This window comes from Terrapene carolina, unplaced genomic scaffold, assembly GCF_002925995.2.
Source record: "Terrapene carolina triunguis isolate 2854851 unplaced genomic scaffold, T_m_triunguis-2.0 Scaffold120, whole genome shotgun sequence".
NCBI lineage: Eukaryota > Metazoa > Chordata > Testudines > Emydidae > Terrapene > Terrapene triunguis.
The window spans coordinates 2,647,236-2,671,216 of record NW_020664471.1 but is presented as its reverse complement, the minus strand read 5'-3'; the positions used below and the strand labels follow the sequence as shown (position 1 = coordinate 2,671,216).

The 23,981-nt window shown below is 42.4% G+C and overlaps 1 protein-coding gene across 2 annotated transcripts in view; it reads left to right on the top strand.

The window, feature by feature from the left end:
* SYT14 (synaptotagmin 14) overlaps window positions 1–23,981 on the top strand; it is a 180,706-nt gene that overhangs the window by 52,863 nt on the left and 103,862 nt on the right. Inside the window, exon 3 of one of the 2 annotated variants that reach the window (XM_026652572.2) lies at window positions 20,665–20,829. In XM_026652572.2, coding sequence (XP_026508357.1) covers window positions 20,665–20,829 — 165 coding nt within the window. Of the gene's footprint in view, window positions 1–20,664; window positions 20,830–21,962; window positions 23,214–23,981 lie in introns of those variants that run through there. The other variant, XM_024194841.3, reaches the window with a different exon arrangement.

Below are 23,981 nucleotides of genomic sequence, written 5' to 3'. Positions count from 1 at the left end.
GTGCATTATAAATACGTTAATGATATAAGCACTTTCAGTTGTTTTATTTTAATTTTAAATATCAGGGTGCATAATACTTGAAAATATGCTTTGATTTTAGAATGAAGTAATTGTAGTTAACTTGGATGGTTAGTTTTTTGTTTTTATTTTTAAATTAGAACTCTATTTCATACCCTCCCTCTGTCCCATGTGGGGCCACTGATCAGAAACCCACTAACCAGCAGAAAAACAATTGCAGACTTAGCAAATAAGAATCCATTTCCCTTCTGCTGGTGACATCCATGTGCTGTCTGCATATTTAAACATTGAAAGACACAAGACACTTGTCCATGTGCTTTTCGTGCAGGATGCTTTTAAAAAAAATGTAGCTGGCCAGTTACCCAGGGCCTGTGTAATTTTGGACCATTTGCCCTTTTCTCTCTGCTTGCCCAGTCCTCTTTCCTTTTTGTAGCTTTCTGATAAGTTAAAAAAAGATCAAACTAAAAAAATAGATAGCATACCAGAGAATTGATTAATGTAAGGTAACAACAGTGTATAACGGTTAAACATGAGGCCATGACTTTGTATGTATAATAGATCAGACCTGATTGAACGATGCTGCTGAACCAGTTTTAGTACAGTTGGTTCTGGCTGGGTACTTGGTGTGGCATGAGCCAAAGAAGTATCAGCATAGAGGGTGTGCTATATGCTATATGCATACAGCCTGAAATGTAAGAGGTCTTCTGACCCTACTCTGGATCTTGATCTTTGTTAATCTGGTTAATGACCTGGGTACAACAGAGGTGGCTATGGTTGTGCTGATTGATGATCTCCTAGTGGTGGATGACTGTCAGGTATCCTTGCTGATGTTGTTACATCTGTTAGTTTTCTTCAGTACAGTTAACCATGAAGTTTATTTGTGAACCATTGTGGGGTGGAGAAGGCTGCTTTTGAGTGGCTTAGTGGGTACTCTCACAGGATGGTGGTAGGCTACTTCTCCAATATGAATGTGCAGGGACGGCGCAACCCATTAGGCAACCTAGGCGGTTGCCTAGGGCGCTACAATTTGGGGGGCGGTGACCGTGGCGGTATTTCGGCGGCGGGACCTTCCGCCGCCTCTGTGGGGGGCGGCATTTCAGGGCGGGACCTTCCGCCGCCTAGGGCGGCAGAAAAGCTGGCAGCGCTCCTGTGAAGGTGCTCTCATGTGTGGATCTTCAGGGGATCCATCTTGTCATCACATGCTTAGAAAAGTGGACTAGGTCATTAGGAGGATTAGTGTGGAGACATGGATTGTATTGTATTCAGTATTCTGATGATGTACATCTTTGTCTCCTATCTCAGCTGAGCCTTCCATAATGGTCAGATGCATTACTAATTGTCTGTGGGAGACTGAAATATGGAAGAGGGAAAGGTGGCTGAGACTCAATCCAGTCAAAATGGAAATGATTTTGGTTGGTTGAGGGAAGCAACCAGAAGATATGTCAGGAAATAATATCAGCTTCCTTTGGTTGAAGTATGTGTGTACTATTTTGTGGATTGAGTTTGCAAGCTGAGAGTCAGGTTTAAACTCCCAACCCTCTGCTAGAAGAGTAGGAGCAGCTACAGTTAGGCTGGCTTTTTTCATCTCTGCTGGCCAGAAGTGTACACTTGATTCTTATGTATTCCCTGCATTTGTCACCTCAAGATTAGACTAGTGTAATGTATTCTACATGGGGCCACATATTAAATCCATCTAGAAACTGCAACTAATGCAAAATTCAGTAGTCATCTTGTTAAGTGATGTGTCATTTCATGAACATATTAAGCTGGTACTCTATGGGCTTGTCTATATAGGTGGGGGGAGGGGGGTTACTACACACTAACTTGAGTTTGTGCACATTGAAATGGCCTTTGTGTACACAACACAAACCCTAAAAGCATAGTAACTCCCTAACTGTGCAATCAGTAATACACTTTCAAAGTGTAGTAACTTTGTTGCAAATTGTGTTAGTGCAAATTAAGTGTTTGAGTACACCGAATGCTCCTTCACACTACTTTATCAGTCCTCCAACTGCTAAACCACACTGTTTTGCATGCTGCTGTGACCGACCTGTCTGTTTACCTGTGTGCCCTCCACTACTCTGGGGTCAAATTGACCAGATCTCCCCTCCCCTGTTTAAAATCTGGCACGGGGCCAGGATTTGTACATTTGCACCTGGATTTGAATACATCAGTATTACAGTGGTATTATTACAGCAGTGCTACACAATACCTTGTGCATCCACTCAGAGCTGTGCAGAGATCTTGCCATCTGGGGAGAAGCAATAGTGCAGCCATTTCTTGCCATCAACCACCACAATAAAGACATGTTCATAGATTTTGTGAAGTAGCTGGCTGCGAAGGGTCACAGCTGGGACACTAATCGGTGTCACCTGAAGAGCAAAGAGCTTAGGATCCTTTACAAGAAAACCAGGGATGCAAAGCAAATCTCCAGTAATGCCCCTGTATCCTGTCCATTTTATGAGGAGGTGGACAGGATTTTTTTTAGGCACCCCACTATCAAACCCAGCTCATGTGTGGACAGTGCTGACACTGTCACTGCCACCAGCAAGGAGACTGTTAATCCCAAGAAAGACCAAGATTCAGAGGAGGATGAGGAGATCTTCCTGAACAGCCAAGGCTCTCTTCTTCGACAAAACCCTAAGGGTACCCCAGATACCCCAGCCAGATACTCTATCCAGGACACAGGATGATGATCCTTTTGAGGGGACCTCAGCATGTAAGTATCTATCATTATAATTTATTATTGTTATTTATTTATTATGCTTTACAGCAGTGGTAACTGATTGTGCCTGGTGGCAGCTGCCATTTGTAGTGGATGTGAGCTAGGAGCCTTTCTGAGCTTCTAGCCCCTGCTTCCCTCTTTCCTTCACCCAGCAGTGTCTCCCTTTCTTCCCCCTTTCCACCAAACACATTTTCAAAATGGCAACTGGGCCAGGTATTCAGCCTTTAACTCATACTGACATCCCAAACATTGATTGTTTACATACCCATGGCATGGAGGGCACATATCCATCTACTTATTTTCTTTTCCCTGCCTGCCTCTCTCCACTGGCTGGTGAATGCCGATCCCCCCAGCAGCCCTATTTGCATGCCCAAACTGGCATCAACATACTGTGGCCCTAACCCTTCTCCTATTGGGCAGTAGATTCAAATAACGAAACCTTGTAGTTGTACAAAGTTTTAAAAGTTTACTGAAACAAGCAGTGCAGGAAAAAAGGGTAAGTTAGGTTTCACAATTTACATGAGGGGTATATGTAGACATAGGGATTACACACCTATACAGCTATTTAGGCTATTGCTCCCAGCTGAGGCATATCAAGTACCCTTTTCAACATTGCAACCAGAGTTTTATACAGGAAAGAAGTTCAGGTTAGTTTTGTTTTCAGTTTAGCTTAGTTAGTGTACAAGAAGAATATGTAGGTAAAGGGATTGCATAGATTTACAGCCTTTGAGGCCACCAGCTCAGGTATATCCAGTACCTTTTCCTCACTGCAGTCAATTAGGCAAATGTTACATAATGACATTTCATAGCATATTGTAGAGAAAAAGACTGGGAGCCATTAAGGTTTCAAACAATCAATGCAAAACCCAATCTGTTTCTTTCTGCACTTTCTTCATGTCTGCAGAGGAGTTAAAGCAGAATTAAATGCAAAGAAGTGCTCTCTATTGGTACGGACATTCCATGGTTGCCCTTCCATTCCTGCAGCACTTCTAGGGGGGCCATCTTGGTGAATAACATCACAGCATATTGCTGGTCTTCCCTTTGCCTTTTTGAATAAGTCCCTTCTCTGCCTTCTAATCACCTACATCAATGTAACGTCACCAAGAGTCAAGATTGCCTTAAGAGGTACAGAAGGGATTACCGTCCAGCCCCTTCCCACACCCTAGCCATCCTCACCCCCCGTTGTCTACACCCACCATCCAGATATTTAACACAAAATTACAGCATACGCTGTAAGACCCAACCTAGGATACACACATACCCAACTCATCCACATCACCCATCCATACACTTATTGCAAAGCTGCAGCATGAACTATCAGACTTAACCTAGGAAACACATATACCTACTCACCTCCCCAAACATCCTTAAAACTATGACGTGTAGAGTAGGACACCTATGCATAAGAGGGGCAAGGATGAGCACGATTTACCCTCTCTGATGTCTTCCAAGACTTGGATGAATCTCCAGATGAAATTCAGAAATAGAGGGAATACTTTCCTTCTATTGAAGTAGTACTAATCTGAACAATAACTACTTGTGTTTTTTTTTTTATCCCTTCCCCCAGCTATTGTACCTGATTTGGTGAGACCCTCAAGGATAGGTCCTTTATCAACAGCTGGCAAATTTGAGAGGGAAGAAATGGATGTCAAAAGAGGAGATGTTTGGAGTTCTCCTGATGGACTCGTAGGGTATGCCTACACTTAAAATGCTGCAGTGGCAGTGCTTCAGTGTGAACACTCACTACAGCAACAGGAGGGATTTTCCTTACTGTAGTTAATCCATCTTCCTGAGAGGCAGTATCTAGGTCAACAGAAGAATTCTTCTGTCAACCTAGCACTGTCCGCATCGGGGTTAGGTTGGCATAGCTACGTCTCTGAGGGGTGTGGATTTTTCACACCCCTCGGAGACGTAGCTATATCGATATAAGTTTTCAGTGTTGAACAAATGGAAAGCCACCAAGCACCAGAAGGGTGTTTTGCTGGTTGAGTGGGAGAAGGATAGGCAGCTGGCCAGAGACAGCATGGACCTGACCCGGATTAGCATTGTCCTGACCAGGGACGCTGTAGAGAAGGAGTGGGACATGTAGAGGAAGCTCCTGGAGGCAATTAACAGGCAAAATACTTTGCTGGAACATATATTACTGCTAGGCCAACAGGCAATACAGCATCCTCAAGCAGGACACTGTCATGTTCTCCAACCCTTAGATAACACTGATTACTGGGATCAGCAGCAGATATACCCTGTGGTTGCCCCACAACCTTGTAGTTAGTGGCCATTCCCTTTCAAGTCCCAGCACATGGTAGCAAGAACAGCAGTGCATGAGAGCCAAACTTATTTGAACCCTCCACTGCAACAGAGGCTGTTCTCCCACACCACTCTCGCCCCTAAGGCAGGGTGATCAGAAGGAGAATTAAGACCTTCATGCTTGTGACCAGGAGTGTGTGCTGCCTCTTTCCCATTGCTGTCTGATGACTCTTTCCCACTGCACTGTTTGTAAATGTTCCCTAGTCGCACTTTGTCACTTTCAAGTTGTATATAATGTATGTTTATTTGTAAATTTGAAATGTTATCCAAGTTTTATTTTTCTATATGTTTTGTACTGGCACAATTTATACAATAAAGACCATTAAATATACCTTAAAGAAACTACAGTGCATGGAATACACCAAGACTCCCAGTTTCCACATAAGAGCACTATATTTGGTTTTAAAAAATCATAAGAGCCTCCTCAAAATGTGAAATATATGATTAAAACCTAAATGTGCCATACCAGCACTGTATGATTTTATAAAAATTCATAAAATCATCTCCCGTACTCAACAAACATACAACACTTCCCCTCCCCTACATTTCTACTGACAGCACAGCAGAATGTTTTCAAACCCCAACCTTAAAGAAAGAGCAAAAGACATGCCTGATATTTTGCTGTGGCAATTCGCACTTTGCAATAGATGCCTTACTGGCTGCTCAGACTGCCTAGCAAACTTCTGCACCATTGCCTCTCACCTACTCTTGAGGCTCTGCCACTTGCTCTCTCTATTGTGCAAAATACAGCATGCATTTGTAATCTGAGGTAGGTATTGCTCTGCAGTCTCTAACTGTGTCATGAGAGAGCAGCACCTTCCTTTCAGTCGGCCAGATGCACACTGTCATCCTGCAACTGCTCAAGGTATAGTCGAACAGTTCCTTTCTTCTATCCTATATGGCTTCATCAGCAAGGGAAGCAGAGGATAAGTGGGGTCTTCCAGAATGACAGAGGTAATCTCAATATCATTAATGTTGATAGTGATCCTGAGGACAAATCCTCCATTATTCATTAAGGCAAACAGTTGGGAGTTCTGAAAAGATCCTAACATCATGGACCTTTCCAGACCACTCTGCATTAATGTTTGTGAACCTGCCACAGTGATCAACCAAGCCTTACAACACTGGAGAAATATCCCTTTCTGTTTATAGACTTGAGGCCTGGTGGGGGGCAAATGGCAGGCACATAGATCCCATTAGTTGCCCCAGTACAATTTAGGAACCCCATGCATGCAAAGCTATCAATAACCTGAGCATTGGCAAGCTTTTTGACTCAGTGCATCTGTACCTTTTGCATTGCAGTGATGACCAATATATGCTAGCTAGCATATATATAAAAATAAATAGCATATATATCATAGAATATCAGGATTGGAAGGGACCTCAGGAGGTCATCTAGTCCAACCCCCTGCTCAAAGCAGGACCAATCTCCAGACAGATTTTTACCCCAGTTCCCTAAATGGCCCCCTCAAGGATTGAACTCACAACCCTGGGTTTAGCAGGCCAATGGTCACACCACTGAGCTATCCCTCCCCCCCAAATATATGGAGATATACCTATATCATAGAACTAGAAGGAACCCTGAAAGATCATTGAGTCTAGCCCCCTACTTTCACTAGGAGGACCAAGTACTGATTTTGCCCCACATCCTTACATGGCTTACTCAAGGATTGAGCTCACAACCCTGGGTTTAGCCGGCCAATGCTTAAACCACTGAGCTGTCCCTCCCCCTATTAGTTTGCATTAAGCACAAATAGCATTAAGCACAAATAGCATAGCAGTTATAAAGCAAGGCCTACAATTGGCCTATACCTTTGCTATAATCCTGTTCTCTTATGTTAAATATCCCATAATACTTTGCATTAGATGAAGTAAGTTTTGGCACAAGCAGATAGGAAACTTGTCAAAATCAAGATACATTCATTCTATGTCTTAATACAAGCTAGGGAAATACTTTCATGAACCAGTACCTGAAATGCTAGTATCCAAAACAAAAATAAGGAAGGAACAAAACAGCAAGTTAGGGAACTCGGACAAACTGATGGTTTGGATTTTAGTGATGTGTAAAGAGGTGTGTAACTTGCAAAATCATTCATAAATAATACCAGATGAACGGTGTAATTTTGGGAGCACATCTTTTTCATAAGGTGAGAGTAACATAGCTGCATGCGATGGCTTCCTGAAGACTGGTATTGTATAGAACCCTTTTCCTGTATTATGTTATTATTGGCTTATAGCAATAAACCTGACTGACATTGGTTATTTTGTCTCTGAGAATATTTCATACTGAACCAAAGTGTGTTCAAACAATTGATTATATAGTTTATCGACAAAGTGGTGAGCCTAGCCAGAAGCCATCTAGCCAAAATGTCAGTTGAACCAAGCAGTGCAGGGTCATGACCTAATTGCTTGGAAGGGGATAACGTTCAGTGAGACGTGGGACTCTAGTGTTCATTAATCTCATGTACACTGATGAAGCTGGCTCTGGCTGGGCCGATGAGTGCTATAAGCGCTCCCACAATTCCAGTACGGACAGGAGGTGCTGCTGTGATTTAAAAAAAAAATATAATAAGCGCTACTCCTGTGGCACGCCTATTTAAAAGTAACTAGTTTTTATAGAAAGTGCATGATAAAGCAGTCTAGGCAAAACACCAATACTTTAGGAATTGCTGGGCAAAAAGCCATTCTTTAAGAATAAATAAAGATTAATTACAAGTGAAACTTTCTGGGCAAAACACCCAGATACAGCAAAGGCTAAAATGGTGAAGTCCCAAAGCCCAAGAATTAGCAATTATGCTAGCTGTAAATAATAATGAGCTACTGAAATTTTTGTAAAAAAAAATGTAACTAAATATAGGGACAGTTCATTTATGCAGGATGTGAGGCACATAAATGACCCCCAGGTTTCATTAGATGAAGTAAAAGTTAAACAAATAAGAAAACAAATCAAAGAACTAAGAGAAGGGTTAAAACTAGAAAAAGATCAAAATAGGAAATTAAAACAGCAAGTGGAAGGTATAAGCATCTGTAATACCCCCCTTGCTCACCGTTTACAAGAAATGCAGGGAAGACTAGGAAATTGTCGGACAAGATGCAGCCAACAAGAGGGAGAAAAATTAGGCTGTTGAAGACAGACTAAAAATCTTAAACCTGTACGGAGTTGCCCAAAACCAGTTAATTACAGCTAGGAGAAGAGCACTTCTGTAATCCATTAAAAGTGCAGACAAAAGCAACAGGCACTTGGGGAATAATTTCAGATTTGGTGGGAACAGGTAGCAAGCCCCCACTCAGAGGGGGTTAAAAATGAGAGTTCCTCCTTTCCACCCCTTACTCTAACCCACAGAACCCCACTCCCTTCTTAGAGCTAGTAATATAACTTTTATCTCCAATATTTTTCCGTACAGGTCCAGTTTTTCTTTTGTCCTTTCTCAGTTTGCTAAGCTTGGTGCTGCTGCCTGTACTTTGAAATGCCCTCACTTAATCTCTCTTGGCTGATGTCACTCTCCCTTCCTACATTGCTTTCTCCTCATTTCCTCCCTCCCTTTCTCTTAAAAGTTAAGTTATTACAGAAATCCCTGTTGCAGAAAGAGATGGAGAAGCTCAAAAAACCCAAAGAAACCATCAAAATGGTTAAGGTAAAAACTTTATAAGTCCAGTAAATTAATGATTTTAGCCCTTCAGGGATGCAGCAGCTGAAGATACTTAACCTTCTTGAAGGTATAGTTGCCAAGCAACAGCAATGCTAACTCTGCTTCAAATCCTAGCCACTAATATAAGAAACATGGGTTTTCCATATTTCTGTATAGCAGTATTCTTAAGATAAAAGTAACAAGTAATGGAAATTGCCTTAGGTTAACTAAATTAATACAGTACAACAAAGTGGGCAAATAGCTTAATAGAGATTTTTATCAATGCTTATTACAAGTTTAAATATAAACTTGCCTGATTAAATATTTAATTCTTTTGTTTACCATTTTTTGCTTTCCAAAATGTGTTGTCTTAATAACTTTAAGGTCTTAATGCCTTATCTTGTATTGCTAATGTAAGCAGAGTCAGGATGAGCTCTACCCTGACATCTGGTGGTGAATTATGGCGAGTGTGGAAAAGAACTCCAGGGGCTGATCTTGTTTGCATAGGCACACCCACTCGCCTAGCATGAAACACAGCAACTGAAAGTGGTTACTTTGGCTGGTGTGGGATCCCCAGTTTCTCTATTATTGGGGCAGGAAGAATAAAGTTTTGTTACCCTGATTCTGTGAATCAAGGCCAGTGGATCTGTTGTATGACAGAAGGACTGAGTGAGTCCTTCACCATTACCTAAGTAGCACTTGCTTGACAAGGGGCATGGGTTACAAAACCCAGTGAATTGAGAGAGGATGGGGACAGGTATTTGTACCTGATGGTATGGGCCCCCTCTGAGGGTCTGAAACACCAATTGCACCACCTCCTCTCTCCACTGTGGAATGTCAGAGCTAACTTTGATTCCCTTAGGAGTCTAGTTACAGGCTGCTGAGCTGAATTCACTTTGGGCCAATGGTGCACCAGCACTGGGGCTCCCCTACTATACTATGAGCTGAAATTGCTAAGAGCTGAAATCACAAAAGAGCTGATGTTATTAAGAGCTGAGATCACTGAGGCTATGTTAACTAGTGGGGGAGCCTGAAGCTATATTGCTCAGCAGCTGGCAGAGCAATTTGTGGGGACGACTGGAGGAGCAGCGAGCGGCGTGGAGCCTTGCGGGGCCGGTTGGAGTGGCCCAAGGAACGGCGAGCGGAGCTGTTTGCGGGGACGGCTGGAACGGCTCACAGGTCGGTGAGCGGAGCAGAGCGGAGTGGAGCGGAGCACCTTGTAGTGCGGAGCAGTTCGTGGGATGGCAGGAAAGTGGACTGGCTCATGGTAAAGGCTGCGGTGGAACACCCACGGAGAAACAGACGGCTGGCCAGCCTCGGATCACGTAAGGTGCCCCTTAACACCCTGCGTGCCCCCCCCCCCCTTTACTCTGGGGCTGCACTGACCAGGGGCAGAGACTTTGGGGGTTGTTGGACTTTTGGGACTTTGGGTGGTTGCTGGACCCCAGAGACTTTGGGGATGTTGGACTTTGGGGACTCTGGGTGATTTTTGGGTTGCTGGATTCAAGAACCAAAGGGAAAGGACACAGCCCAATTTGCTGGGGTGGGTTTTGCTCATGGTTTGTGTTATGAATCCTGTTTGTGGTGTTTTTCCAATTTTATGCTGATGTCGTTTACCTCATGTTATTAAACATTTTCTGCTACACTCAGACTCCGTGCTTGCGAGAGGGGAAGTATTGCCTCTTAGAGGTACCCAGGGGGGTGGTATGTAATTGTCCCAGGTCACTGGGTGGGGGCTCGAGCCGGTTTTGCATTCCGTTATTGAAACGGAACCCCTAGATACAGAACCCGGCCCTTGTTGCTGCCAACTTAGATGGGCAGAAGGGTTACACTATAAATACAGTTTTGGCACCATTCATCTTTAATTATAAGTTTGCCCTTCGTCATGTATATTGTCTTATGTTGTGTGTCACGTGACTAATCTTTGTTTATTTTGTTGCAACAAAAGCCAAATTTATACTCATAATTAAAAAAAATAATATAAGTGGTATCATACTATTTAATATTAAGGCTGGATCGTAACCATCATTAAATTTAATTTTTTCTGCAAAGCTCAAAAAGGCCTCAGTGATAAATATATGTACATATATTTCAGTCTTAATAAATAATGCAATTACAAACAAAAAGGATTTTTTAATTAATCAAAGGCTTTTTGATCAAAGGAGAAAAAACCTGTAGGGCAGCAGTTCTCAAACTTTAGCAACCCAAGGACCACCATTCTGATTTAAAAATTTTTGGGGACCCCTAAGTCCCCCTGCTGAGCCCCAGACCCTGACCCCACCCCACCTTTTCCCGCCCCCGCTCTCTCCTTCCCCTCTCCCTCTGTCGCTCGCTCTCCCCCACCCTTGCTCACTTTCACCAGGCTGGGGTAGGGGGTTGGTTTGCAGGAGGGGGGTGCAGGCTCTGGGAGGGAGTTTGGGTGCGGGAGGGGGTGCAGGGTGCAGCTCTAGGAGGAAATTTGGGTGCGGGCTCTGGGTTGGGGCAGAGGGTTGGGATGCGGGAGGGGGTGCGGAGTTTGGGCTTGGGCTGGGGAGTGCTTACCCTGGGTGGCTCCCGAAAGCGACCGTCACATCTCCCTGGCAGCGGCTCCTAGGCAGGGGGTCTCTGTGCAGGCACTACCGCTGCAGTTCCTGGCCAATGGGGGCTGTGGAGTTGGCGCTCGGGGGGGGGGCAGTGCCCAGGGGCCACATGGCCGCAGGGACGTGGTGACTGCTTCCGGGGGTGGCGCGGAGTGGAGCCAGGCCAGGTAGGGAGCCTGCCTTAGTCCCGCTGTGCTGCTGGACTTTTAGCACCTAAAATCTCCTGGTTTGGCTTCAGGAGCCTCCGGGAGATGGGTGGGGGGAGGGAGGAGTTGATCAGCGGGGTCCGTGGACCCTCTGGAGTACCCTTGGGCCACCCCCAGGGGTCCACGGACCCCAGTTTGAGAAATGCTGCTGTAGGGGAAAAACCTCAACATTAATGTAAAGGTAATATTAATAAAATCATATTTTAATAAAGCTTTTATAAACTTTTTAGCCCCTTTATTAAATATTAAAATATAGATATAAATGTGATAATATATATTGTTCAACATTGTGGCTATGTCTGATTATGTTGCAAAATGTTAGAGCTGACCAAACAATTTCAGCAGGTTTCTAACTTTGTCTTCTAAGCACAAGCAAATGTCATGAAAGTTTAATACCCTCAAGTGCTTGGATAAATCTGTATGTAAACTTCATTTTGCTTTAATTTTTATACTATTTTGTGTTATGATAAGAAAAAGTATTTGTTATAAGGTTTATACTTTCAAATATTTAACAAAAATTCAGTTGCTACCACAAGCAGATTAATTCTAAAAAGCTTGGGTAAAAATTCTGTGGCTAACTCCCTTGCTAAAACAGAGTGCTCAACAGGGGAGAGCAATGCATATTCTCACAGAAGATTGCGAGCATCTATTTTAGCAGTCAAGCGCTATATCTGTTTTAAAAAACTAGTAATGCACATATTGAGGAAGTAATAATGAATATTTTTATGCAAAAACTGCAAAAGCATCTAAATCATGTTTAATTTGTGCTAAAGAATTGGAAAAATCAGAATAAAAAGCAAAAATATATTTTAATAATTGGAGGGGAAAATTAGACTAACATAACCAGGTCATTCTTCTGTCATATGCTGTACCAAAGCGTAGTTTGTGTTATAAGTGACTTGATCCCTATTACATTGTAAATGAACTAAATTAATCTGTATATAAATTTGGTTTACTGAAAACAAGAGAAATGTAAATTTGTAAACAAATAACATGTTAACCAACATCCCACTGCCAGAAGACACCAGAAGATATTAGTGAAGATGCCCTAGGCATTGGAAGAAGAAAAGATAGTGTGTTATAAATAAGACTGATCAACTACACTACAACATACTGTATATGGACAACTCAGGGTATGTCTACACTACGGGATTACTCCGAATTTACAGAATTCGATTTTTGGCAACAGATTGTATAAAGTCGAGTGCATGCGACCACACTAAGCACATTAATTCGGTGATGTGCGTCCATGTACCGAGGCTAGCGTCGACTTCCGGAGCGTTGCACTGTGGGTAGCTATCCCATAGTTCCCGCAGTCTCCCCTGCCCATTGGAATTCTGGGTTGAGATCCCAATGCCTGATGGGGTAAAAAACATTGTCGCTGGTGGTTCTGGGTACAGCCTTACCCCTCCCTCCGTGAAAGCAATGGCAGACAACCGTTTCACACCTTTTTTCCTGGGTGAACTGTGCAGACGCCATACCATGGCAAGCATGGAGCCCGCTCAGCTCAAGACAGCAGTCATGAACATTGTAAACACCTCGCGCATTATCATGCAGTTTATGCTGAACCAGGACCTGAAAAACCAGGGGAGGAGGAGGTGGCTACGGCAGCGCGGCGACGAGAGTGATGAGGACATGAACACAGAATTCTCTCAAACCATGGGCCCTGGCGCTTTGGAGATCATGCTGTTAATGGGGCAGGTTATAGCCGTGGAACGCCGATTCTGGGCCCGGGAAACAAGCACAGACTGGTGGGACCGCATAGTGTTGCAGGTCTGGGACGATTCCCAGTGGCTGCGTAACTTTCGCATGCGTAAGGGCACTTTCATGGAACTTTGTGACTTGCTTTCCCCTGCCCTGAAGCACCAGAATACCAAGATGAGAGCAGCCCTCTCAGTTGAGAAGCGAGTGGCGATAGCCCTGTGGAAGCTTGCAACACCAGACAGCTACCGGTCAGTCAGGAATCAATTTGGAGTGGGCAAATCTACTGTGGGGGCTGCTGTGATGCAAGTAGCCAAAGCAATCACTGAACTGCTGTTACCAAAGGTAGTGACTCTGGGAAATGTGCAGGTCATAGTAGATGGCTTTGCTGCAATGGGATTCCTTAACTGTGGTGGGGCGATAGATGGAACCCATATCCCTATCTTGGCACCGGAGCACCAGGGCAGCCAGTACATAAACCGCAAGGGGTACTTTTCAATGGTGCTGCAAGCACTTGTGGATCACAAGGGACGTTTCACCAACATCAATGTGGGCTGGCCGGGAAGGGTTCATGACGCTCGCATCTTCAGGAACACTAATCTGTTTAAACGGCTGCAGCAAGAGATTTACTTCCCAGACCAGAAAATGTTGGGGATGTTGAAATGCCTATAGCTATTCTTGGGGACCCAGTCTACCCCTTAATGCCATGGCTCATGAAGCCATACACAAGCAGCCTGGACACTAGTCAGGAGCTGTTCAACTACAGGCTGAGCAAGTTCAAAATAGTGGTAGAATGTGCTTTTGGACATTTAAAGGGTCGCTGGCGTACTTTACTGACTCGCTCAGACCTCAGCTAAACCAATATTCCCATTGTTATTGATGCTTGCTTTGTGCTCCACAGAGAGTAAGGGGGGGACCTTTATGGCGGGGTGGGAGGTTGAGGCAATTCGCCTGGCCGCTGATTACACGCAGCCAGACACCAGGGCAATTGGAAGAGCACACCAGGAAGCGCTGCGCATCAGAGAAGCTTTGAAAACCAGTTTCATGACTGGCCAGGCTTCCGTGTGAAAGTTCTGTTTGTTTCTCCTTGATGAAAACCCGCCCCCTTGATTGACTCATTCCCTGTAAACAACCCACCCTCCCCCTTCAATCACAGCTTGTTTTCAAAGGAAATAAAGTCACTATTGTTTAAAAATCATGTATTATTTATTAATTGATTATAAAAAGAGGGAGAGAACGGACAAGGTAGCCCGGGTGGGGTTTGGGAGGAGGGGAGGAGGGAAGGAAAAGGCCACTTCAAAAGTTCAAAATAATGACAGCCTTTTGCTTGGGCTGTCCACTGGGGTGGAGTGGCAGGGTGCACGGAGCCTCCCCCCCCCCACCCCCGCGTTCTTATATGTCTGGGTGAGGAGGCTGTGGAACTTGGGGAGGGCGGTTATACAGCGGCACTCTGTGATCCTGTTGCTGTTCCTGAAGCTCCACCAGATGCCGGAGCATGTCCGTTTGATCCCGAATTAGTCCCTGCGTTGCATCCTGCCTCCTCTGATCTTCCTGCCACCACCTCTCATCTCGAGCATCCCTCCTGTCCTCACGTTCACTGGCATCTTTCCTGTACTTTGATACCGTGTCCTTCCACTCATTCAGATGAGCTCTTTCATCGCAGGTCGATTGCATGATTTCCAAGAACATTTTGTCTCGTGTGCGTTTTTTTTCGCCGCCTTATCTGAGATAGCCTTCGGGACGGAGGAAGGAGGCTTGAAAAATTTGCAGCTGTGGGAGGGAGGGAAAAAAGGGAGAGAAGTATTTAAAAAGATACATTTTACAGAACAATGCATATACTCTTTCATGGTGAACAACACCATTCACATTACATAGCACATGTCATTTCGGTACAAGGTCGCATTTTGCATCTTATATTGAGTGCCTGCGGCTTTGGTGTTAGAGATCACAGACGCAGGGCTGGGCAACAGAATTCGGCTTGCATGCAGCATGGTAAGCCATTGTCTTTCGGCTTCTGCAACCTTCATTAAAGCAACGCCCTCCTTTCCCATACCAAGCAAAGCCCGTTGAGTGCTGCGGTTTTCCTGTTAACGTGCAACAGCGGAAACCAAACTAAACCCCCCCATCACCCATCCAATTCTCTGGAATGATCGCTTTACCCCTCCCCCCACTGCGTGGCTGGTATCAGGGAAGATCCCTGCAGAAACCAAACGGCCACCTCTGTCCCCTTAATTAAATTCCCGTATTTCAACCAGGTTACCATGAACGATATCACTCTCCTGAGGAACACAGCGAGATAAAGAACGGATGTTGCTTGAATGCCAGCAAACACCAGGACCATACGCTGCCGGGCTTTATTGTGCAATGATACCAGATTGCTTGCTACTAGCATGGGCTGTCAAGTGTCCTACCATGGAGGACGGAATAAGGCTGCACTGCCCAGAAACCTTCTGCAAAGGCTTTTGGAGTACCTCCAGGAGAGCTTCATGGAGATGTCCCTGGAGGATTTCCATTCCATCCCCAGACACATTAACAGACTTTTCCAGTAGCTGTACTGGCCGCGAATGCATCCCAAGTCCTCAGGGCAAATTAATAATTAAAAAACGCTTGCTTTTAAACCGTGTTTTATATTTACAAAGGTACAATCACCTGAGGTCCCTTCCATGGGTTCATGGTCTGGGATACCGCCTTGGGAGGGTTGGGAGGGTACTTCAGTCAGGCTGAGAAAAAGATCCTGGCTGTTGGGGAGAACGGAGTGCTGTGTGCTCTCCGCAAGCTCGTCCTCCTCCTCCTCCTCCTCATCTTCCCCGTCCGCAGAATCCTCAGGCATGGCTGAGATTACCCCCTCCTCGGATCCACGGTCAGGGGTGGGGTAATGGTGGCGGCCCCCCCCTAGAATTGCATGCAGCTCAGCGTAGAAGCAGAATGTCTGCGGCTCTCCCCCGGACCTTCCGTTTGCTTCTTTGGTTTTCTGGTACGCTTGTCTGAGCTCCTTAACTTTCACGCGGCATATTGTCCCTATTGTGGCCTCTCTCCTTCATGCCCTTGGAGATTTTTTCAAATGTTTTAGCATTTCGTCTTTTGGAACGTAGTTCTGCTAGCATGGAATCCTCTCCCCATATAGCGATCAGATCCAGTACCTCCCGTACGGTCCATGCTGGTGCTCTTTTTCGATTCTCAGACTGCATGGTTACCTGTGATGATGAGCTCTGCGTGGTCACCTGTGCTCTCCACGCTGGGCAAACAGGAAATAAAATTCAAAAGTTCGTGGGGCTTTTCCTGTCTACCTGGCCAGTGCATCCGAGTTTTGATTGCTGTCCAGAGCGGTCACAGTGGTGCACTGTGGGATAGCTCCCGGAGGCCAATACCGTCAAATTTCATCCACACTAACCCTAATTCGAACCGGCAATGTCGATTTCAGCGCTACTTCCCTCATCGGAGAGGAGTACAGAAATCGATTTTAAGAGCCCTTTATGTCGAAGTAAATGGCTTCGTTGTGTGGATGGGTGCAGGGTTAATTAGATTTAACGCTGCTAAATTCAACCTAAACTCATAGTGTAGACCAGGCCTAAGTATGCAATCGACTGTAGAGACATTACAAAGACCACTAGCCCAGCCATGTCTAATTGTTATTTCAACTGTATATTGTTAAGCAAGGTGAATTTATGCATATATCTGTAGTTTTAAATCATTCTCAGTGGAATATGGCTGAATTTGGTTATTGTGGAAAAGCAAATGGATTATGACTGTATACTTCTTTGATAATTATATAATAGTATCTATCAGGAAGGTGCACAAGACTCAATGGTTGGGCAAAAGACTGTTCAGCAGTCTAGTATCTTTCAAAACAGGAGACTCCACAATCTAGATGGAATTGTTGGTTACATTTCAGGATTATTTGAATCTGGAATATCTATTGGGAACAGGGGTAATATGAAAAATATGTATGTATAAACCCCACCCACATTAGTGGTTTTGAGCATCAAGAAGTGGAAACTCTCTCTAAACCCATAATTCATGGCACTGAGGTGTAGCTACTAAAAACAAAAAAAAAAGTATGTGGTGTATAATATGCACAACATTGCTAACCTAACACAAGCAAAACTTAATAAATTTATTCCAACAAATAAAAATCTAAAGGAAAATCAGGAAAGTAAATAAATATTTGTACTGCTTATGGGAATTACATGTTAACTACCATAACCAATTCATTAGGGAATATTGAGAAAGGAAAACTGCCTGACCTTATTAGTGATGAACAGTTAGCTATCTGCTATTTCCCTCCGCGTATAACAAAAACTATGGTAAACCGGTAGTGCGTTGAATCATGTAGGCAAATTCCCTTTCTTAGTGGAATGTGATTGAATTTCGCTATTGTGTAAAAGCAGATGTATCATTACTGTATTCTTTGTTAATTAATATAATAGCATCTTATCAGGAACATGCATAAGACTCAATGGCTGGGTAAAAGACTTTTTGTAATTTGATGTCAGTAACATCACATCCTAATCAAGCCATATGTTATTCAAAACAGTCTTGCTCAATGTCTTATTCCGTGTGTGTGTGTGTGTGTGTGTGTGTGTGTGTATATATATATATATCTTTTTTTTTTTTTACATTATCATTACAATATTTGATAACTTGGTTACTGTCCATTCAGTAGGTTACCTAAAAGATGGCATCTACGAGGGGTGATTGGATTTACCTTCACTGTGGGTGGTATCACACAACAACACAAAGCTGGAGAGCACCGCACATGTCTTGCGTGTTCCACTAAGAGATATCAATACATGTGCTGATACAATGTTTTTGACCTTGCGACTCCAGTATGTGGCCGTAATGGTTCAGACCAGTACAATGGAACAGAGAAGCTGAGCTGCTCCCGTCTCCTGCCCAGTGAAGCTTACCAGATGGCGACAACCCGCAGTAAGGGTAACCTTTAAGATGGATGGACAGTATGGAGGCCTGACTTGTAATGTTACTACTCCAAATTTCTGTTTTACTCTTCATGTATGTAGCACTGTGGGGGACACTGTAATAATGCCTATCTCAATTTTTCAAAATAAAGCTGTTATCAAAAGTGAGTGCATATTAATTCACTCATTTAAATTTAAAAACATTACTAGACACAAAAGACGTACACATTATTTAGATTAGCAATGACATGCACAAGGCAGAACAAGACTTGAATGACCTTATCCATGATGGGGATCTTAAAATACTAATTTCTCATTTGGACACAAGTTGCATTTAAAGCTTTACTTGTGGTTCAAGGTGTATTAATTTTAGCTGTGTTCATTATGTATTGCCACTTATGCAGGGGTAGAACATTTTAAATGATGTTTAAAGGCCCTCCCCACTGTTTCACATATAAATTTGGCAAAGGTGTCATCTTTGCTATAACAATTAGCAAGGTGACAGCTCGGGGCCTGGTGACCAATATATGCTGACTAGCATATATATCTATATATAAATTAAAAATAGATATTATCTGCACCATATATACATTAGTATGCATTAAATATAAATTAGCATTAAGTACAACTAGTATAGCAGTTATATAGGCTAAATTGGCCCATATCTTTACTCCAATCCTTTTGTCTCAGCCTGACTATTGATACAGTTAACAGCACTGTCCAATCTTTTACATCAAGACAGCAGAAGAACTCATCATACACATGTTTCATAAGGGTATATTTGGCAGCCATTAATGTCTTTCACCATCCATTGGAAAGCTTTGCCGTATTTTCTTACATACAACATCTAGTTTTCTTAAGAGGTGATTATATTTTTTTCTACCTATTAGGGAGACATCTCTGGTTTGGGAGCTTAATCTGGTCCTTTTGGCACTCGTGAAACCATTCTTTGCATGCTGGGAAATTGACCTCTTGCTCCGTCATCCTGCGCTATTTGTTTCTGCCAGTGTCTCACCATGCATTGCCAAAGCTTCCCAAAAGACCATGCACATGATGGTGGTGGGTTGCACACAGCGATACTTACCCATGGTGCACCACGCTATGCATTGACACAAGCACTTCTGGTGAGAATGTGCAGCGCTGATGCAAGGAGCCAACTATGCACGCGCACAAGCGATCTACTGACCGTGGTGGCTTTATGCTGATATAACTTGTGTCAGCAAAAGTTGATAGTGTAGACTTGCTTTCAGTTACCAGTATTCTCCCAAACCTCATGTCAATCATGAGGAAGCTAGGTTATGTATGTTAGACATTCCATGTTGGCTTTTTATCTTCAGAGAACAGCCCCTTCAGAAACTCCCTGAGGCTTTTTAATTTTCTTTGTGGAAAGGATTAGGGATGTCCCAATCTCCACACAGAGACTGTCTAAGTAAATTTCAGGGTGTATAAGACATGTTATGAGATCATGACCGTAGATTCCCCATCTAACCTGGGAGCCCATTCAACAAGATCAGTCCATTTCAAAAGCCTTGTTGAGGAAAAACTCCTGTTGTTGACATCTGTAAGGCAACTACACATACAGATTGCTAGAACAGATGCTTCATTTGAGGTGGCTGTATTTTGGTCTGTCTTGGATAGGACTCTGAAACACCTACCTTCATAGTTGAATTACTGCATGGGAGGCACCTAGAATAGAGCACCCACAGGGACAAAGCAGAGGAGTAGAAAAGGAACTGGATTGGCAGTTGGTCCCACACTAGCCTGTGTATCCTCGATAAAGTGCATGAGGATATTTAAGGCGCGGATTAAGCAGACAGTTCTGGCAACAACAACAAAAAAATCTCTGATTGAAGGTGCATTGGGTACATGCACAACTTGATGAACTCCATTTACTGCACAGGTAAGTAACCTCTCCTCTCAGAAAAGAGCTTATATGTTTGTAATGTTTTCATTAGGTTAATCAATCAAACATTCTGATTCAACATACCTTGGCTGTTGGTAGGTATGAGCTGGGTTTCTTGAAGTTGAGCATTTCCTCCATTCCTATTCAATATAATCATTCCAGAACAATGTACATGTACAAAAGAGCCCTGAATTCTGTAATTTCCACAGTATGGATGTACCTTTTTAGTAACCACCTATATTTCCAATAAAAAAATCATGATTGTGCACACACTGATCAATGTGAAAGGAGTTGATGATTCTGTTTTCAATTTCTAGTAGACTAGCTGAAGTGCATCAAGATGTGATGAAAAACTGTATAACATGACACGGTAAGGCAAATATTCAAGATCATGCCAGAGATGTTAAATAACTTTATTTTTGGCAAATCTGTGTGACGTCTCTTACATGAGAACTAATTTAGGATGTGTTGGATGACTATAAGAATATAGTAGGTCAATCAGCTGATCACTTTTAAATTTAACGCCATATCCAAAATACATCCAAACTGAAGTAGTATAATTTTATTTTAGTAATATCTTGCATATACATTAGAGACGGTGTGGGTATTTGGTTACTGAACCATCATATTCTGAAATCTATTGTAGATTTTTAGATTTTTTTTCTTTTTATTTCTTTTAGTATCTCCTGAGGCAGTTGGATTTCTGTCAGCTGTTGGAGTATTCATTATCCTCATGTTGCTTCTTTTTCTATATATCAATAAGAAGATGTGTTTTGAAAATGTTGGTGGCTTCCCAGACCTTGATTCAGGATACAATGCAAGGAAGAATTCACAAGACAAACTTTGTAAGTATCTGAAATATATTCTACTCAATTTAATTCTGTAAAAGTTAATAGACGCTTTCACAGAGTATAAATATACAAATAAATACTTGGACCAAATGAGAGAGACCTGTTGTTATATGTATAAAAGTTTATGATGATTGGAAGCTATTTGGAGGAAAGGCAGCCTCTGTGACTGCTTGCCCCCAGAAACTCTACAGGTCTCCATGGCTATATAGCCAAAGAGATTATCTTTGCTTATGAGAAGATACTTTCCCCTCCCTATGCTCCTTGATATTGGATGTATAATGCCAATTGAAATATTGCATGGTTGTCTATAATTGCCCTTCTCAAATAGATGTAGGTTAACCACATTGTTGGAGGTTGCACTCAGCATGCTCAGTTAGTCCTCCAGTGTCCTTGCACAGAAGGTGGCTCGTTCAGTTAGGGAAGAATTTTCAAGGAAATCACTCACCAGAAAAGACAAGGGTTTCTCTTCGGTGGCCAATAACTCATTTCTAGAGCTTGCCTATATGGAAGATAGGATCCAGTGAGCCAAAGTTAGTATTCAGACTGTCAAAAAAAAATAATTAGGGGAACTACTCTATCAAATTTCCAAAGGGATCAGGGTTATGAATTTTGTATTTCTCTGGGATTGGAGGTTGGTAAAATGGCCTTTGGGCTGGAAGAATTCCAGCTGGCTTTGTTGGCTCTCTTGTAAAGAAGAGACAGGCCTGGGATAAGGAGCTATAGAGTATGGGAGATGGTATGTTTATTTTACTTGGGCTGTTCTTCTTTTCTGCCTTCTTGAAAGTTGCTTCCCAAAAGGGAGGAGTAGGTTTTGTTTTCTGGGGCAGGGGCTAGGGCTTCTCTTTCTCCTGCCAGCTGTGGAACAATTGTCTGTGGCCCAAAGTATCTCACATTGCTTAGAAAGCAACAAATGTTTTGAGCTGAGGAAACCCTTTGGGGTATGTGCTATTGTGCAGCTATTATATTAATCTACAGTAGTTCATTGCAGTCTGAATAAATTTAGTAAAAGTGCATAATTTTAAAGTGTTTAAAACTTCTTCTTTGCAGGTATTGAATAAAATACACATTTCCCCTTGTTTTGTTGTATTTTTGAAAACAAATACTCATTGTATTATGGCTAGTTGATACTGAACTTTGATGAAAGACTACTCATTTTGCAATGGAAAAATATTGTTTTGAGCTAGTTGATCTTGGCTTCATTTCAAAGATTTTTTACTTCAATTTATTATTTCCTTCAGTACATATAGAATTTTGGGCAAGAACAAAACTGCAGAAGCTGCAGGTTATATAGTAGGCTTTTGGACAGCAAAACTAGATGAATGTAAAATTGAGTCTTTTGGGTGGGTGACAAATTTACAAAACTGAAGATCTTTCTACCAAAAATAATTTGTTGGTTAAGATTGGACAAATGGCATTTTTCAAAAACTTTCAACAAAATCTGAGCCTTCCTTCTGTGTCTTCTCTGGTTGACGCTCTTAGTAATGCTGTAGATGATCTGACCAGTGCTGTTGGAGAGGTCAGCTATACTGTAGCTGATTCAGTCACAGAGCAGGTAACAAGCATGATAAATGGCCTTCGCACAGAAGATGAAAACTCTAGAATGCAAGAGGGTAAATCTATGCCTATTAAAGAGGAAAATATAACATCATTGGCAGATTCTAAGGAAACTAATATGAAGGAAAAAAGATGTGTTGAAGAAGATAAACATAAGCAGACTCATTATTCTGATTCATCAGATTCTGTAAAACAAGAGTTGAATCAAGTTAGAATGTCAGTTCATGTCCAGGACAAAAGAAACAATCAATTAAAACGGGGAGATGCTAACAAACATTCTAATAATATGGAAGTTTCTGAAGACATGAAAAAAGTAGGAAGACATGTTAAAAGCAAAGGAGCCACTGGAAATAAATACTTGGAAAATGAAAAGTTTTCAAAGGATAATAATTTGAATATTAATACATTTATAACAGATGAATCTATTATTAAAGACCCAGGCAATGGGTTACATGCAGTACTGGAAAATTCTAAGGATCACTTGCATAGAAAAGTCAAATCCAGGGCTTCAGTGATTGATTTTCAGGACCACAAAGAGCAGCCCTGTACAGATGGATACAAGGATTTAGAAGCAAAAGCAAATGACGTACCAAAGCAGAGATTATCAGAGTCAAATTTTAAAAAGGCACCGAGTGATCATCCTGATTGTGTTAATGAAGTAAAAGCAAAGAAATACAAAACTTTTTCTGATGGTAACGAACAAATCATAATGAAACATGAAGAAAATGCAACAACCGCATTTTCTAAAGAAGGTAAAAAGAGAAATTATAAGGAATCAGAAAAGATTTCAAGAGAAGTAAGTAGCAAGAAGACACCAGAAAAAGGTGAGGTGCCTTTCATCAGATTTTCTCCATTAGGCCTTTCCTGCATCTTTTTCTACATACTACTTTTACCTCCTAATTTACAGACTTCACTAGAACAATTCTTCCTTTTTAAATGAGATCACTTTACAGTATATTTTATTTTCTAGGTAATTTATTCTCTAATTGCAATGATATTTATTGAAAACCAGTTAATTTTTTCTGTAATTGGAGATTCAAAGAGTTTGGCTTGTTTACCCTAACCAAAAGAAAGCTGAGGGGAGATATGATTGCTTTCTATAAATACATCAGAGGGATAAATACCAGGGTGGAAGAGGAGTTAAAGTTAAGTACCAGTGTGGACACAAGAACAAATGGATATAAACTGACGGTCAACAAGTTTTAATGCTGGAAATTAGGTGAAGGTTGTCAAGTATCAGAGGGGTAGCCGTGTTACTTGCATCTGAAGAAGTGAGGTTCTTACCCTCGAAAGCTTATGCTCCCAATACTTCTGTTAGTCTTAAAGGTGCCACAGGACCCTCTGTTGCTTTTTATAGGTGAAGGTTGTTCACTCCTCTAATGGTTAAGTTCTGTTAACAGTCTTTGAAGGGGAGCAGTGGGGGCAAAAACATAACTGGCTTCAAGACTGAGCTTGATAAGTTTATGGAGGGGATGGTATGATAAGACTTTCTACAATGACATGTAGCCGATTTGCGACTGCTAGCAGCAAATATCTCCAGTGGCTGATGAGGGGACATTAGATGGGGAGGGCTCTCAGTTACTACAGAGAAT